Below are 19,548 nucleotides of genomic sequence, written 5' to 3'. Positions count from 1 at the left end.
CCACACGAGACGGCCAACCCATACAGGAGTACTCTAAATACATGCTTGTTGTTTCAAGACACTAAGTTTCGGGGTGGTTTGCTACACAGCAGAAGCTGACTAATATATTTGTCCTATAAATAACTACAGCAGATAATTAAGGGGAAAATGAGAAAGGGAAAAATCCCCTTCAACACATGACTTAAAATTAATAAGGGATGATCAAACATTACTTGTTCTCCTATAAAGTAGATTTATGATATGCTCAACTACACCACTATACAATATTACAACCTGGACTAAATCATTACAGTGGCATTAAAAGCACTGCATTTATCGCTCCAACCACTAGTCATTATCTTCCATGTGCCAAGCTTTGTCCCAAGTCATGAAGATATAGCAGCGAAGAGCACAGACAAGCGCTGGCAGTGCGCTAGAGCTTTCTTCTAAGCTTATGAGAGCCAACCGGGTCCTCCTCTTTCTCCATCTGTACAGGTTCAGTGACAATGTGTTGGTAGCTTGAAATCAGACTCAGTAGAAGTATTTACAACATGGAAATCAGCAAAGGCTACAAATCACGTCTCCCCCCAGGACAGGCCAGTTGTTAAACACTCACTGGGACTACACTGGACTCCTCTCACTGAATCAACATTCTAATAAGGGAGCTTGACATTACAAAACTATGTACAAAATATTTTATTCTAGTTGTGAGAAGTGTGGCGAAGCAGGGAAGCGGGTAATGTGTAGAGACCACACATATTCCAAGCAGAGTGGAAGTACTGTGAAGACTTCACACAGAAAGGAATACACCAGCTCTGAGAATGGAAGAGGGCTAGTGTGCCTGGAGCACAAAAAGCAAGGGGCCGAGAGCTTGAAGGGAAAATGGCAAAGGAGATGTGAAGGAAGACTTTCAGGATTCAGACTGCGCAACACTGTGAAGGGCGATGCCACTCATGAGGCAGCAGGACCAGCTCAGAGGCAAAGGGAGGAAGAGAACAATGCCAACCTTAGAAATGTTAGGCTTCAGGTATCTCAGGGACACTGGATGGAAATGTAAAACTGGAAGCCACTGTGTCCAGATGGCAAATGAAGCTAGAAGTAAAGATGAGATTCCAGCGAATGGAGAGAGACTGCAACTTAGAGTCAGCAAAGTAAACTGAGTGGCTGGGGTAAAGGGAAACGTATCAGAACAAAGAAGTCAAGAAAATAAAATGCTTCCAGGAAAATGGGGCAAACAACAATGTAAAATTCTAATAAAAGATCAAGCAGATCAGGTACAAAGAGAGCTAAAAATGGCCAATATGTTTTGAATCATGAAGGCCATTGGTTGCTTGAGAAAGAATAGTTTGGGGCAGTGATGAGTACAGAATTCTGGTTGATGTGGATTGAGGAGCTGGTGAAAGGTGTGAGTGGGTGCAGACAGAATAGGCAATTCTTTAAAGATGTTTGCAGTAAATAAAAAAAGAAAAGAATGTATTCAGAGAGTCTAGGATTGTCTTCTAAGAAGGGAGAGGTATGTCAGGTTTAATATTATTGTATGGATCTTGTAAAAGGAGAAATACTGATAACACAAGAAATAGATGAGATCATGTTAGTGTAAAATCATTGCAAGTCAGGGTCCAGGGCCAAAGAGGTAGGGATGGCCACAAAGGCGGGCTTCTGAGGCTGGTAGCGGAGAGTAGGTGGGGATGCCTGCCCTCCAGCGCCTACTCTTTCCTATAGATATCAGAGGTCACACAAACTGATAAGAGGCAACTGGAGATTTGCATAAGGAGAAGGTGTTAATGAACTGGCAATAGTATGAAAAGTCAGTGGATCTCTAGCCTGACAGGCCTGGTTCTCCAGCACTTAATAGCCTATAAGCTTAGGCAAGTGACACAGTTTTCTAAGTCTCATTCATTTGACCAGCACAGACTGAGCAGTTAACTGTACACTAACAGTGTACTAGAAATGCCAACTATTGGATAAAGGTCTTCAATTCAAAGACTTCATCATCTATTGGGCAGTAAAATGAGTCCAATAAAGTTAACACAGGATTAAAAGTGCTAAGGTGAAGGCAAGCATGAGGTATTCTAGACTGGCAAGGTTAGGGACAGCCTTCCAGGAAAATAAACTTAGCTATAGCCTCAGTTTCCCCAATAGAAATAAGGAAAATCAACCAATTGATTAATAAGACAGTCTGCCTGAGGCACCTTGGCATGGCGACTACAACACAGAAGTTTGTCAATACGTTCAACTTTCCTTCCCTAGAAATCCTCCTGGTACAACTGAGACTGTTGGGCTAATATAGAACGTTGCCATAAACTTTCATTTTCTGCACAAATTTTCACTTTTCCCCATGTTTCTCAAGACACATTCTTCCCCAACTAAGGCTAGAAAGCATTTAAATGATCCCTGATAGCCAAAGTCCAACTTAGAAAAATATATAAAACAACGAACAATAATGTCTTCCACAGAGAATTGAAGCCACTGCATAAATAAAAATTGCACAAATTCTACCCCTTCTTTTATTTCTGTTTCATGTTTATGGGCCAGATGCAGCAATATCCTAGATATCGGAGTCCCTGCCTATCTTTAAATAAATAAATGTCCAATGTATCAGTTGGCAATCTTGATTGCAAAGGGACAACACCCTGCCTTAAACCAGCTTGGACAATGAAGCAGTTTGATTAGCTCATGCCATTGAAGTGACCTGATCTGGCATCTCAAATGATATCACCAAGGTCTTGGTTCACACTAGTTTGTCTTCTGCAGAGTTAACGTACTTGCTGGGCTCCCAAAGTGGTATCTGAACTATCCCAACACCTTCATTCATGGGAAAAATGTAAATAAATTAGGTCCATATAACATCCTTGCAACTCAGGATCCAGAGAAAGAGAGAAAGTTTCTTTGCCCACCAGTGCAAAAACACTTTCCCTCACTTTGCAATGGCTGTGGATAGACCATTCCTAATGCAATTTCTTTGCAAAGACATCCAGTAAAACTCCCTGCAGTGGTAGAAATGTCTGTTAACTGTACCTGTCCACAGGTGGCTACTGAGCACATGAAATGTGGCTAGTATGGCTGAGGAAATAAATTTATTTTTAATTGTATTTTAGTTAATTAAAATTTAAATGTAAAAAGCAACATTTACTGTATTGGACAGTGAGGGAAGGGTGGTTTACACTGGTTGGCTGAACTAGTCGGTGCCCATTGCCTTGAGCTGGGGATGAAGGTAATCCCATCCATCCCACAAAGGAAGTAATTCTGCCTGGTGTCCCAGAGCCCACCATTTGTTTAACCCATAGATTAACGGCCCAATTCAACATGAAGTCTTTTGCCAACGAGTCATATTTATAAATCTTACCTAGCACAACTCCACATGAAAGTCATTTTGGAATAATAGCCTTTTAAAGCTGAGAGCAACCTCGGGGCTCACAGGCTTCAGATGCTCAGTTCACAGAGACAAAATGGGCTCTGGGCATCGACTGCTTTGCTTATGGCTCGTATGCTAGGGCCTGGATATGGGACCATCAGCTATATTTCAGTCTTTACGCCACAGTGTTCCATAAGCCCAGTGTGGCTGAATTAATTTCATTCCAAATGAAGCTTCATAATCATCAGCTTATTAAAGCTTCCAGTAAAGGATGGTACCCCATAGAGGCCCAATATTTACACTCAAAAGTCTAAATGAGCTAAAGAGGTCATATAAATGAGGTAGGCTGGCCTGGTAGGGACTGTGGCCAATTGGATACCACAGGCCCTGTCAAAAGCAGGCAGCCCAGTGTGACCAGGAAGGCATGTCTAGCCATGTTGCCATGCCTTCTGATTGTCTGAGAAACCAGATTTGCATATGAACTCTCCAGATTTTTAAAAGGCAAAAGATTTATATGATCTGGAGAGAAACCAGAGTATTGAACTCCCCAGATTTTTAAATGCTGGCAACTCATGCTTACATTTTTTAATGCATTGTGCAGGCTAAGCAAGATCTGTCTGCGAAAGGGTCTAGCCTCTAGTTTGTACCCTGTGGTGCAGATTTATAAAGTCTGACCCGAAAATTAAAGCTTCAGAGTAGTCGCTGGTGCTGGCGCCCATGTGTTCCCATGCATGCCAACTGAGAGTTTCCAGCTGCAACTATGTCTGAGGGGTTTCTTATGCCACTGGCCTGGAGCCCCCCACCCTGGCCAACCACTGAGGAGCTGGCAGAGTGCTGAGGCCACAACAGCCCCAAGGAGAGCTACCCTCAAGCACTGGTGGGACCGGGTGGGAAAGTACAACAGTTCTCTCACCTCTCAATTCGGATGATTCTGAGGATAAGTCTCCCAAGGCTCCCAGTGGCATGGAGCCTGAGTTGCCCAGAGCATGAACTATTTGATAACTCACACTGTATCAGCTGCCTTCCCTTGCCCATCTCACTTCCCTACTGCCCTCCCTGTCTATGCTTCCTAGAGTCCCCTTCCAAATAAACTACTTGAATTTGAACCCTCGTCATGGGGTCAGCTACTGGAAGAACTCACCCTACAAAGACCATAAAGCCGAAATGAAACTGTTTTGAGTGTTTTACGTGTTTTGTTTTTAATTGTTTCCTTCCAGTTATGAAATATGTCAGGCTGAACTACATGAAAAATCCACAACATCATCTCAAGTCCCATCTACTCTTGTATTCTGATAGCTCAATATTCACAATGTGGTGCTGAGACTGCCACCCTCTTGCACAAGGAAGCCATGCTACAGAAACAAATGTTTGTCTAAAAATAGCACCCATTATTACACCCGCACAAGAGTTCATTTCTTAGCATAGCAACTAGTTCTGCCCCATAAAACTTTCACTGAGGCATTCCCTGCAAACGGGTGCACTGTTTGCCATGCCGACAACTTCCAGGCCGTGATGCCTGAGCGGGGAGTGGTGCACAATGCTGAGGAGATATCTCGGGCGAAAGCACTCATCACAACCACGTCCCCTACAGGAGACACGACTGAAAACCAAAAATTCTAACAGGAGAAACAGGAATTTTACCACGCTCAAATCTATTGTGTAAAGGTGACTATGACAAGCTTCCCATCACACCTATGTAGGATTTGGCTCTCTGGTTTTCCTATGGGTCTATGTGTCAGTAAAGAAAGGATTCCTACTAAATATTAATAAGAAATGACATGTTGTTGTAATTTAATAAGATATCTGCTTTTGTATCCGTAATAGAAACTTAAGATATAAAATGAAATAATTATATAAAATCATTTAAACAATCACAATCGCTGATTCAACAGTGCAGCTATTTAATTAAATATGGAATCCGAACAGCAACTTCGTCTGATAGATCGAGAAAAACATAAACACAAAGGCCCATAAGCAGGGTGTGAAGGCTGAGGGCACATTCAGTAAGGATAAAACAAATACCTAGTACCTGGAACATTCTGGGAATTAAATAAGTTTCCAACAACTGAACTTAACAAAAATATTTATTTTGATTCAATCTTAGATACTGAGAATCTTCCTTCGAAATGCTAGCCATTTCCTGCCTTCCTAAGTCCAGTATAGGGGATACTGTTCAATCATAGCCAAATAATTCAGAACCTTGCTGGGCCTCTGGGTGCTCAAACTGAGTATTACTTCTGGTAGAAATGAGGCCACAAACAGGAAAGGCAAAGTGAGCACATCCTCTCAGGAAGCTTACTGAATTAATTTGTGATGTCAGCTTGCTTTCTATTAGTGTTCACCTTGGCTGCACATTAGAATCAAATGAGAGAACCTTTCAAAAAGAACAAAAGAAGCCCAATGTCCTGGCCACACCACAGAGCAATTAAATCAGACTCTCTAGGGGCAGGGCCCAGGTGATTTCAATGAGCAGTCCAGGTTGAGAACCACTTCATACTGGTTGCCTCTTTCTCACAAAAGTAATGTGTCTGTTGAGGTTTATTTTCAGACAACTCTAAGGGAAAACATCTCGCAGGGAAACTTAACTGTACACATTAAACAGGGTCCTCAAAAAGCAGTAAGTTAAGAACCAGGACACACAGCCAGACTGCCTGAGTTCTACTTCTGCCTCTCCTACCAACCAACTGGATGACCAGGGTTCATTATTTAACCTCTGTGTGCACGTCAATGTGCTCACCTGTAAATGGGGACAATGACTGCCCTGTCCTCAGAGAATAGTGGAAATGATTAAGTGAGTGTGTACGTGTGTGTGTGTACATATGTATTAGAACAGTACCTGGCACGCTGAGAACACCATATGCGTGTTTTCCTATTATTGGTGATGATGATAACATTGATAATACAAACAATAAATTAAAGGTATGTGCAAATTGAACTAGAGCACGTGCAAAATTTGTTCTTGCCTTTTTAAATTTAAATAGAATAAACAATAATAAAATATGAAAAGTGTAATAATTGTATTTTTATTTTAGCTTATTTTTATTGTGATGTTTAAATGACTCTACTGTCCATCTAGTTTTTTGTTTATAAAAACTTGACTGTTTTGTTTTCTGTTTTTGTTTGAATATTTTTATTTTTTAACAGTTGACATACAGTATTATATTAGTTTCAGGTATACTACCCATTAATTAGACATTTATATGAAGTAGTCACCATCTGACACCATACATAGTTATTACACTAATATCAACTATATTCTCCATGCCATACTTCCCATCTCTGTGACTATTTTTACAATTGGCAGTTTGTACTAACTTGAAGGAAAAAAAGAGGCTATCTTGCTATTAAATGTAAAAAGAGCTTAACAAGAACCCCATCAGGAGGGTCAAACAATCTTGGATTGGCAAGAAAATGAACTAGAGAAAAACAGAAATGTTCGCTCTATCTACAACATCTGTAATTCAAACAAAGAGCACAACATTATGTTAATACCAAGTATCTGGGAATTCTATTCACAACAAAGCAAATGGGTTTTCTGCATAACAGGAAATCAAATTATGAACAATATGCAAAGTGTATTTCCTGCATGCATTCCTCCAATACAGTGTCTCAAACTAATTTTGATATTAAAAGGTAAAAATATCCCATTATAATAGCTTCAGAGCATGGAAAGCACTCAATGTAATTTCTCATGTTAGACTGGGACCAGCTAAATAAAAGCAACTCAGAAAACTGAGGCATAATTTTGTAATTAAATTTTACAGGGGTAAAAGTAGGCTTACAATTGTTCCTATGGAAAAAGACAGGAAGGTTATGACGATTACAACAGCTTTACTAACTGTGTTTCGTGCATTCACTACTGTGCATCTACTTGTGCCCCGCCCACATTAGGAGTAATCAAGTTGGAATTAAATCCAGGGTATTTTACATTTCTCAACCCTGCTTACAATGTATTCAAATGAGCACAGCTGTTGTTCTTCACACGATGAAGTGACATGAAAATCATATTAATGCACCTACACCCTAAAAATGATTTCCAAAGAAACGGCAATGATGCCATTTCCTTATAACCAGCCTAATTCCACAGTACAGTTCAACAGGTCACACTTTATTAAAATTTCTACTAAAAATCTATGAATCCCAGCCTCTAAGAAGGACTTGTAAAAGATTTCATTTTAATAATATTCCTTGCTATGTTGCACGTACATAGCCCAAGCAGTTGTAACAGCTGTTTATCCTGTGTAAGCCGGAGTTCACTGAGGCAAAAACTTTGGGGCTTATGCTAGTGAAAAAAAGGTCGGGTTAAGAATAAATGGAGCTTAATCTGGAAATGGATTTGATGATGAGAAACTTGTTCCTCAGCAATTTGACAGGCTACTGACTATCTAAATTATGCCACAAAATACTAAACTACAGGAGTGGGTACATGCGAAGGAGCAGGAGCTACCTGGTGTCCATATAGCCGGGATAATGCTAATATGATTATTTCAGGAAAACAGACACCCATCATGGAGTCCAATTCTTCTTATAAATATCATTCTCTCCTATCCAAGACTTTTAAATCACCCTACAGCTTATTCCATGAGATTCTTCAAATTCCCAAGGGTCCAAAAACACTTTCCCCTATGATGATGCAGTAGAGTTATCCTGAAAAGGTCTCCTAAAAAATAAATCCCTTCTTTTGCCTTCCATGGCTCTGTTTCCCAAAGACCGTGAAATACATAAACATCATATTTGCCCAGACAGACCTCAGCTTCAATGCTTTACAGCAAAAGACCACAACACAGGCTACAGAAAAACAAGTCACTGGTACTTTAAGAAGAAAAAAATAGACTTAAAACTATATGTAAACAGATGGTCAGTTGGCTTTCAAAACAGCACATTTATGGTCCCTAACAATTAGGGACTAATTGTTTAGTCAGAGACTAATTGTTTATTATACACCAATAATAAAAGCCACTATAATGGACCTTGAGGGCATTATGCTAAGTGAAATAAGCCAGACAGAGGGAAAACAAAATCTACTTACAGAAACAGAAAGTAGGAAAGTTGAGAAGTGGTTGCCAAAAACAGGGAGGGGGTGAAGGAGGAGGAAGCTTTGGGGACAAACTTTCAGTTGCAAGATGATCAAGGCCTGAGAACCTCGTGTATGACATGCCGTCTATAACCGATCACACCGTACGGCGTCGTTGCAATTTGCTGAGAGAGTAGAACTCAAATGGTCCCCACACAGAAAAATAATAAACACCTGAGGGGATGGAAGAGTGAACTAGACGGGGGAACCCTTTCACAATGTGTGCGTACATCGAATCATTGCATTGCACACTTTAAGTATCTCACAGTTTCACTTGTCAATTACACCTCAATGAAAATGAAATTTAAAAAAGTAAAATTATATGATTCATGTTTTTTTAAAGCCACCACAAAGCACTGAGAGTTTACGAATTGCCAGGCATTGTGCCGGACACCTCATGCATCACACCTCCCAACATCTCTAAAAGGTAACACCTCATTCTACAGTTAGTCAAAGCGAAGCTTGGATTGTGGAAAAGATTCTCCAGGGGTGACTCATTTAATATAAGGCGGAGCCAGAACTCAAACCCACATCTGATTTCAAACCTGGTTTTCTTAATCACCTTCCTACCTCCCTAATTAGGAGTTTTAAGAAAACCACCCTGGCTTCAAACAAAGTATTCACGAAACAGGTACCAGAGCCTCCTGCTAAGGAATCCTGTTAATACCCTCAATTAGGGGCATCTATATTAAGTTGTCAAGCATTAAGTATCTATATTAAGCAGTTCCTAGACATGGATTCTAGTAATATTCGTTTATTTTAAAGGTGGTTCCTGGATACATCAGGAATGGGGAATCAAGACAGGAAGGGAAGGAAACCCATGGAGGGTATGTCTTCCAGCCAGTTACCACTGTGCTTGTATGGGCTCAGTTCCACTGGAGAGAGGTGGGAAAAGACACAAACCATGTACTTTTGAATTTTCCCACCCAAGAGGTGATGGAGCTGTGATATTTACCCATGAAACTCCTGGGGTCAGGTTGGGTATTAATTCCTAGGAACTTCCCAGTAGTGGTATAGGTGGCAAAATAAGTTCTAGTAGCCAGAAAAAGCGAATGCTGGCCACTAGGTTCCAACTTACACCCTCTGGAGTACTAAGGACTTCAAAATGGATTTCATGCTGCATCTGCTCTGGCCAATAATTTCTTCAAAAACTCAGGGAGGGGAAAGGAAAAGACTTAGGCCAGTTGTCAATGACTGGTGTATGTCTCAGAGCAAGCAACAGTCCCAGTCCTCCACACATGCACTTCGATTTTACAGAGGTGATTTCAGTTATTGTTATAGGCTTTGGGGAAAGCTACCAAATAAAAACGAATTGAGTTCACCTTCTTAATTCACAACCCCTTCGTCACACTCATTCGACTGTTCAGTGCCCCACCCTATTCATCATACACAGTAAAGGTCAATGTTGATGTTTCTGGGATATACTGGAGAAGAGTATCCAAAAGGGGAAGCCCCTTTGCCAAACAATGATTAATGAAATGGGGCATGCGGGTAGTTCTTTATGGAGGCCAGACTAAATTTTTAATATACCTAGATTTTGTTGTAGAAGTTTATTATGCATCGTTCAAAATATTACTGAACTCTGGACTCTTATGCTGAAATATGTCACTATGGCTTATGTAAATATTTAATTTTTAAACTTTGCTTTTGAACTCTGTAAAAAAATTTAAGGTTACCATAGGAGAAGGCAGTCTACAGTTGCTATTCATAGAAACTTAATCATCGCTCTGTACAAGGATCCCAAAGGCATCTCACGGAAAATCACAGGCCAGAACGAGAGGGCAGATGGAGCAGATGGTAGAGCCCGTCGCTCCTGTCCTGATATCCTGGAAACAACTGAATATGCAGGTATAAATTTAGGTCTATAATCTCTAATCATGGGTAAACAGAAAGTATTGCACTTGTTGAATCAAAAAGTATGAAAGGCAGATGATAAATGAAATAAAAATGAAGTAAAAAATGACATTAATGCTCACGGGCATTAAAACACAGGAGGGAATCTATGACAGGGGTGTCAGACTCATTGTCACTGGGGCCACAACAGCCTCGAGGTTGCCTTCAAAGGGCCGAATGTAACTTTAGGACTGTATAAATGTAACTACTCCTTAACTAGGGGCAAGGAGCTTGGCGCTGCCGCTGGGAAGAAACAAGGCGCCGAGCCGGATAAAACAAGATGGAGGGCCAGATTCAGCCCTCGGACCTTGTGTTTGCCACCTGTGATCTATGAGCTATCAAACCAGGTGGTGCAGGTGTCAGCACTAGGAGCAAAATGGGAGCATAACTGAAGTCAACCTGCCATCTCATCACCTACCTCCCAGGCCCTACACACCCTGAGCTAGAAGAAAGCCAAAGGAGAGGGTGCTATCACAGCTGGAACCAACCAGAAAGAAGGGAGCCCCCAACACACAGGGCTACCCATTTATTTAAAGAAATCAAATTTATAGATTCACCTCACACCAGTCCTCAAAATATATTATGTGAATGCTACAGTCTGAACATTTGTCTCCCTCCCCCATTCATATGTTGAAAAGCTAATACCCAAGGATGGTACTAGGAGGTGGAGCCTTTGGGAGGTGATTAGGTCCTCAGGGGAGTGTCCTCACAAATGGCATTAGTGCCCTTATAAAAGAGTCCCCTGAAAGATTCCTAGCTCTTCCACCATGGAAAGATGCCACCAGAGGTCTACAACCCAGAAGAGGGCCCTCACTTGACCTTACTGGCACCCTGATCTTGGACTTCCAGTCTCCAAAACTATGAGAAATAAACATCTGTTGTTCATAAGCCACTTAGAACCCAAATGGACTAAGTTAATTATACATGCATTAAAAACCTAAATTAATAATAACGGTGGCAATGAGGATGATGAATAAGAGGCCTAAATAAGGCGAAAAGAAAAAAAGGTTGAAATGTGAATACATCAAAGTTGAAAATGTCAAGTCATCTTTTGTCATGCCTAAGTTGAAAGTTAAGAAATTCAAAGACAAGCCACAGACAGGAAGAAAGTATTTGCAACATTTATAACAGCTAAAGGAACCACATCTAGAAAATGTAGAGAACTCTCAACAGGAAGCAAGGGATATAGTAGGTAATCTATGTAAGAGAAAACAGAACTGGTCCAAAAATGTCTGAAAATATACACAGCTTTTTAGCAAACCAGGCAACAGTCAATTAAAACAGGAACAATGGTTGTATCCGACTGGCAAAAACTAAAACATTTCTTACTAGCATTGGTGGGGCTGGAGGAAACAGTTTCTCTCACACAAGGCCTGCAGGGTTACAATATGACACAACTATTAAATACAATTTGGGATATGTATAGCCTTCAATCAGCGATGGCACTTCTGAGAATTTACCTCAGGGAAACCCTGACCCATATACCTAGAGAGGGGTACGCAAGGCTGGGTGTTCTTTCAGGATTATTGTCTGTAGTCCAAAATTAGAAACAGACAAACACCAACAGTCCAGCAACAAGAAGTTTTTCTGTTAAATAAAATTCAGTAATCCACTCCACGGGATGGGTTAGAGCAATTTAAAAGAATAAGGTAGATACACATGTACTTACATGAATGGTTCTCTAATTCACCTGTGAAATGAAAAGCAAGTTTGTGGAACAGTAAAAATAATAATACGTCATTTAGGATACAACTGGATATAAACAAAACAACATGAAATATTTCCATAGTTAATGCATATACAGCTTCATTTAAAAGCCACCTGGGAGACACCAAGAAGCTGTTACCAGTATTAACTCTGGAGAGAGGACTAGGACGGCGGGCAGCGGTAGAGAGGGGTGAAGGACATTTACCCTGCGTTACTCTTTTACACAAAGAATGTGTTTGGGTATTATCTGCACAATTGAAGATAAATAAGATCTGTAACCAAAAGAAAGAGAGAGAGAAAGTAGTTGGAGTCCATATACAATGTGTATTTTTCCTCCTATTTCTTTTTAATTGAAATATGTGTACTGCCCCTCTCCCAACTCCTGTTTCAGTGATGCGAGGAAGGGTGTACTGAACTATACTGAACTTCCTGGATCTGAACGAGTAGTGACTAGTTTTATTTTTACACCATTCTTGGCACAGAAGCAGGGCATCGAGTTGCAAGGCAAAGGTCTACTTTGTTTCCTATCCTAGCAGGATAGGTTTTTATTAGCTCTCTATAGCATTGGCCCTTTTTTATTTCTTCTTCTTTAGCTTTTCTTCCAAAATTGTGATGCAGAGTCTTCTTGCAGCTCACACGGTTTTCATGGCTGACCCTTCCTGTGTTGGTTTCTGGCCCCAGCAGGACAGCACTCCAGAGAAAAGGCCTAGCCTAACAGGATAACCTCTCCAATACTCAGGAGCCCCCTCTCACCCGTGGTTACAACTAAACTGATCCTCTTCACATAATACACACTGACAGGAGAAAAAACACCAGGCTTAAAATAGTCATTTCGGAAACTCGTTGTTGCTAATTAGAGTCAATAAGATTTACAGAGCCAACAATAAAGAGGAAAAAATAATGAAAATAAGTGCATAGCGGGTACAAAGCATACATCTGTATCCCTTAAGATGATGTGCATATTTATGTTTCCATCAATCCCAAACAGGCTCTCAAGGTTCCACCAAAGCTACCTAAAAACTACTTGCTAACTCTGGTTTTTAATTCCTAAATCTATCATCTGAGCTGCCCACCTTCTTTGCTGCGGGGTTAGGGAAAGGAGCATGTTATTGCTGTCCCTGAGGGTGAAAGCAGAGGCTTATGGGTGGCTCTGCTCTGTGGTATAATGTAGCCACAACAGGCAAGGGGGTATGGGTAAGACACAGTGTAAAATGCTAGGATTTTCCTTCAGTGCTATAAAAAGAAAGATCTTGGAACAATATTTTTTTTTTACCAAGAGCTTCTTAAAGCTATTCAGCTTGCCTCAGAGCAGACTAGGTCCCCAGCATTTACTAATCAAAGCATTTCAGCACAGGCTTCCTGGACAAAAAAGAAACATGTGGGGAAGAAGCCGGAAGGGAGAAGAGAGGCGTATCACACGAAGGACCAGTAGAAGCTGCCAGACCAATGGAGAACACAATGTGTAAAATCAAGGGATAAACTTACAAGTATCCTACTTTTTCTCTGATATATCATCGCTATGGGACATGCGCTGGATTCACATCACTAAAAGTCATTGTCAGCAAAACATATTTTAAAGAAAGTGGGCCTCTAAGCAACCTTGTGATTGTACCACTTGGCCAGTGCCTTCAAATGATCTTATGCAAAAACATGGGCTACGAGCTTGGCATGCCACCCGCATTCGTGAGCACCAGTGCTTTCTCCTAGCACACATTCACTCTAACACACCACTTACAGGAATCCACCTCCCGCAAGGGGAGGGGCATCGCTCCTTCTGGTTCCAGGACTGGGCTTAGAGCCAGAAGAAAATGACAACCTTGGAAGCACAGAAAGTTTAATCTTTTTTTCCCTTAAATCCTCTCATCTTTTGGGTGCTGATATATGATCACTGGCTAAAAAATAAACCTCCAACCTCTAATATGTGACTGAGGAATGCCTAAGGTATTTAAAAAGTAAAAAATAAAATTTATGAGCTCTTAGCTAGAACTGTCCATGAAAAGAAAAGTAATAAAGAGATGAAAGAAATCGGTACTGCATTATTTGTTTTAATTGGTCACAATGAGGGGCACAACCAAGAAAAAATGGTTAGTATAAAAAAACTGAAAGAAATTTCCCTAACTATGAAAATAAGCATGAGTCAAAATACTGGGTTTACAGAACAATGGAGAGGCATCAAAGAGACTTCAACCCTAAAACCTTTCTCTTTCTTAAGCAAAGAAATACTTCTGATCGGTCCTACTCAGGAGCTTAACTGAGTTGCCATGAATTATTTACAAACCCCAAATACCTTCTGTTGCTTTTACAGAAGCTTGATTTACCAGTTAAAAAATCAAACTGACAGTTTAGCCTCTTGTATACATACCCAAACTTTTAAAATGCTCTAGGCATTATAAATATATCTTTCATGAATACAGCTTCAACAGTTCTAAAAATAGTTTTTTGGAGGAAAAAAAAAAAAACCTCTTTCAAGCCATTGTTTTATACATAACAGCAGGAAACCAAATAGAATGTCAAAGCCAAAGTGATTAACACACCCAGTAATAAACATGAACATTGAAGTCTCACTCAGATACATTTTTTGAGATTAGCTTGGAGTCTATGGTTTAGCCCCAACTGTGCCCAGAGATGATTCCAGGGAACCCAAATTCAGTAGGAAATGTCGGGGCACAACGCTAAAACTTGCCTTTTCATGATGTGTAAACAGGCCCCTTCAGGACTGGCCCTGGGGAGCAGATGTCACTCTGTAGCACCCCAAGAGCTTCGCCCAGATTCAGCCCTGACCCCAAAGATGCCGTTGCACAGGGCCAGTTCCGTACCACTGCTCACAGGTGCAATCCAGGTTGCCCAGAAAGCAGAACACCAGCCTGACAAATTCCAGTAACTTTGGGTACAGACACCTAATTCGGGGATGTGAAAAGGCTAATAGCACCTCACAATTTGGTGCCAGGTATTTTATTGTGTTCAATGTGTATTCAGTGCTCCAGATAAAGCTTATCCTAGCTCCAAATATCGGAATTTACAGAGCCAAAACAGTCTGTGTTCTGTGGCCTCATAGTTTCAAGTACAGACTAGCCATTATCTCTTGAAATAATAACCACTTTTTATGAATATTCAGGTCTAACTGCCCATTAAACACCAAATAAATCTTACGATCTCCAGACATTCCATTTTTTAATAATTCAATATGGGATCATCTCAATCGGTGTCATAATAATGAGATCCTGCATTTATGATATGGTGAACCGAAAGCTAACGTGGGAAGAAATTTCTGAATAATTGAAGTGCAGGCTAAAGGAATCTTATTCTTGATTTGCTAGTGAGAACAACTGATCAAGGCCAAATCCTTGCTCAGGATAGGAGAACCCTTAACAAGCAGCGAAGGGCAGAAGGAAGAGAAAGAAAAGGCCACAGTTACAGTCACTGAGATCAAAAGTGTTTTCTCATCATTTTCTTCATTGTCTATGGGTAGAGTTAGAGGAGGGACTTAAATCAGTAATACTGGCCAGTTTTCTACTCCAACAAATGTAATTCACATTCCCCTGTTCTCCTGAAAAATACCAATTGTTCTATGATTTAGCAGATCTAATATTTCAGACTAGAGTTCTTGGAAAATCCTAAGACATTTCAACATAAGATATACTTTTAAAGTAGAATCTTTAAATAAATTACAAAGGGTCATCTAAAATGGATATACTTATGTAGATAAAATACCTTGCAAATCAGCAACTAGATAATGTAAGAAAGACAAATATCATTTTTTTACCTTGTTTTGATCTGTCCAGTAAAAGAAAAATCCCTGAGGGTCAGACCTCAAAATAATTGGAGTGACAATAGTGGAGTCCTAGAAATGGAAGAAAAAAACATGTGTATCAGTACTTATCACTGTAGAAAGTCCTACCCAGAAGTTACTTAACAAGTAATAATCCTCAAGAGTTTCTACAGGGTAATCAATTATTCATAAAAATTTCAAAAAAATTAAATGGCATTTTTGATGTCATAGGATCATTAATTACTAAACTGAGATCCTTTAGTAATAACTAGATGATTTGGACGTTACTTGTAAAGGAAAAGTCCAGCAATGCATATAGTTATTAATTAAGACAAGTTTTTTTAAAGGCAGTGACATGTTTTCTTTAAAAAGCTATATTTAGTTTTCCAAATAATTTTACATTAAATATCATTATATATTTTATGATTAAAATTAATTAAAATTCATGCTTGCAATAATATTTGAAATTACATTCGCTCTATAAAACTATTTTTAATTGCACTAAAGAGAGTAAACATAGCGTTTGGGCCTTGCTGTTTCCAAGGTAACAGTAAATAAGGCCATCTTCTACATATTCAGAAGGCTATACACAAAATTGTTACAAATTTAAATTTCACACGATGAAATAAAACATCAGACAAATTTAAAGCATGCACATTATAAAGCAAAAACTGCATACACTGTAATTATAATATCAAACATTTCCAAAATCTGTGTTCTTCCCTTTTGGCAATTTTCAGAAAGGCATGCCATCTGCACAAGAAAACACGTCATTGGACACGGGTTTTTATACTGAAATACTTAGGCCTTTGCAGGAATTGCATTTTTTAAAAAAGAGACATAAATTACCAGTGTCTTTCAACTTTTTCATACACATTATAACTACAATATCTCTTATCCTTTATCTGATCAAAAGGCCTTGTAATGAAAATTAGAACGCAGAGAGATAATTGGTGAATTTGGGATTCTTTTACTGGTGGATAGAACAGATTGATGGCTTTAGTCTACGTGGTAAATTTTGTTGCAAGAGCCAGTTATAGAAGCCAACCCCCTGGGTTCAAATTTCTGCCTATCTCCTCTCGGTGCCTCCTTCTACACAACCACAGCTGGAAAAAAGAGAGAGAGAGAGAGTAATAATACCTACCTCAGAAAGTTTTTGTGACAATTAAATAGGATAATTTGGGTAAAGCACCTGGACCAATATTTGGCACATAAAAATGTGTATTATTGTTATAGTGAATTATGGTTACAAACTGATTTATTAAAACATGTTAAATGAAAGTTTATCATGGCATTCTTTATTGACCGTGGCAAACATACGTAACACAAAACTTACCATTTTGAAGTGTCAAGTTCAGTAGCGTTACATTAACCACACTCATCACTGCCATCCATCTCCAGAACTTTGTTCATCTTCCCAAACCGAAGCTCTGTATTCCTTAAACACCAACCCCCTCCCCCCACCCCCGGCAGTCACCATTCTACTTTCTGTCTCCGTGAACCTGACTACTTTTGGTACCTCAAAGAAGTTCAATCATATAGTATTTGTCCTGTTGCATCGAGCTTATTTCACTCAGCATAATGTGGTCAAGGTTCATCCTTATTGTAGCATGTGTCAGAATTGCCTTCCCTTTGAAGGCTGAGTAATATTCTCTTGTATGTGTATTTCACATTTTGTTTACTCATTCATTCATCAATGGACATTTAAGTTGTTTCCATCTTCAGGATTTTGTGAATAATGTTGCTATGAACATGGGTCTAAAAATATCAGTTTGTGTCCCTGTTCCAGTTGTTTTTAATATATATACCCAGAAGTGGTATACCTGGATCACAGTTCCCCCCCCGCCATAGTCCCCCCAGGCCTTTCACTGGGGCTAGCATGTTATAAAAGGTATGAAAGATCATCCCCGTCACAGCTAGAAGAGCATCATTTGAAGAATTGGGATCTATGCTAGACCTGTGTGTCAGATCTCCATTCAGAAATCAAAAACAAATGAGAGTGTTTTATACAAGAAGCAACTAATGCTGAAAGACATAAGAGCCGCCTGCATCCTCATGGAATAGCTTCCATCAGGGCCCAAAGCCCCATCCGCAACCTCTACCTGACAGGCCAGGATATCTTCACCTGTGGGCTGATGGGGGCCCTGCAAGGGGCCCTTCTGTGCAGCAGTGCCATCCTGGATCACAGCTCTGTTACTGGGCAGGGGGCCTGGGCCTGAGCCAGTCTGCCTAGGGCCAGCTGGTAGTGGGCTCTTAACTTGGTGCAGGAAAGATTTCACAACACAAGTCCAGGTGGGAATACAGGTACATTTATTAAAGCTGCGGACAGTGAAATAAGGAAGGGCCTAGCATAGAAGAAGCAACAGGAGAGCCTGGGCTGAGCTGCCTTAGCTCACTGGGAAGTCAGAGGACAGGGGGCCTTGGGGACAGGTTTAGGGGATTAGCCTGGGACAAGCTGCCATTGCCCATTGCCTTAGAGTTTAAGAGATGCGTGCCTGTGGGGAAAGAATTGGGGGAAGAAGAAAGGAAAGGGAATGGTGCAGGCTCCCAAAGGGACAGAACTGGAGTAGGGCCTTCATCTTAAGGCTTTTACCTCTTTCTTGCAGGTGGGAATGTTAGGGGTAGGTTCTCAGGGAAGGGTTTCAGTAGACTATTCATCAGTTCTCCAGGGGTGCCCTTTCAGGGTCATGGTCTCCACCCACTGGTCAGTTCCAGGGTTGGGGGGCAAGGAGGGGGGTCATTAGTCAGCTGGTCCCGGGGACACCCCCTTGGTTTTGCTGCTTGTCTGGGCCTGGAGCTGAAACAAACTGAGGATGTTATCTCGAGGGAAGGGACCTTCTGTATCTGGCTGTACATTGCTCCTCCAGTTTGTCCAGCTGTCTGTCTCAGTCTCGCTGTTCCATTTGCCAAGGAATTCTCCTAGCTCCCTACTATCCTGTCTCAGTTTATATTTAATTTCTTGAGGAAATGCCACTCTGTTTTATCCTGATATTCTTAAGATTCACTCTTAACATGCAGTTTCCAACAGGCTGGACACAGCACACACCTCCACTTCCAGGTGACTTTGGAATTAACTGCAGGTGTAACTTATTCTCAGGTCAGTTCTTTTCTTATTAGACTGATAAGATTCTACTCAAAATCTTAGTGACCATTCACTACAAGACCCCAGACAATCTAATATTTGAAGTTAAAAGAGTAAAACTGCTCAAAATTTGTATTTTGGAACACCGTAGTCTGCCTCATTGTTTCAGACACTGCCATTTCTAGATTATTCCTTCTCCTCCTTCAAAATTAAAGCTCCTTTATTCAACATTTTCTTCACCACACTCTTCCGGACACAGTTCCTCCGTTAAATGATCATTTATCTCGGCTCCCTGCCTGCTTCCTCCATAATCACCTCTAACATTCCAAGATCAGCTAGAACTTGGCATTCTTACCATGCAAGGCAGGATCTGACCCAGAAATACACGAATACCCATTTTCAATTCCACCTGCTTTTTTCCAACCTCCCACATAGCGGCAAGTTTCTATATTTTCTCCAAACCAAAGTAGCCACTCAATCCAGATCTCAAGTATTTTTAATTGTCAGAACAGGTGCTCCAGTTTGAGGTTTGAAACACATGGTCACCCTTCACTTCCGAGGCAACCGCAGAAGGATTATGAGTCTCACAGCATTTCACTGCAGAAAAATGGAGACAACTTTCAGGAGGGCTGTTTCTTATTTTTTATCTCTCCATCAATGTCTATGAGACGTGTATTCCACAACAGGGT

The 19,548-nt window shown here is 40.5% G+C and overlaps 1 protein-coding gene across 4 annotated transcripts in view; it reads right to left on the bottom strand.

Moving 5' to 3' along the window:
• Positions 1–19,548, bottom strand: part of PLCB1 (phospholipase C beta 1) — a 647,197-nt gene that overhangs the window by 597,756 nt on the left and 29,893 nt on the right. Inside the window, exon 2 of one of the 4 annotated variants that reach the window (XM_053926267.2) lies at positions 15,772–15,849. The exons of 2 other annotated variants lie outside the window; for them this stretch is intronic. In XM_053926267.2, the coding sequence (XP_053782242.1) occupies positions 15,772–15,849 (78 nt within the window). Of the gene's footprint in view, positions 1–15,771; positions 15,850–19,548 lie in introns of those variants that run through there. One more of the 4 variants, XM_024559917.4, reaches the window with a different exon arrangement.

This window comes from Desmodus rotundus, chromosome 6 (assembly GCF_022682495.2).
Source record: "Desmodus rotundus isolate HL8 chromosome 6, HLdesRot8A.1, whole genome shotgun sequence".
Classification (NCBI taxonomy): domain Eukaryota; kingdom Metazoa; phylum Chordata; class Mammalia; order Chiroptera; family Phyllostomidae; genus Desmodus; species Desmodus rotundus.
The sequence above is the reverse complement of the archived record's forward strand: the minus strand, read 5'-3'. Positions and strand labels throughout refer to the sequence as shown.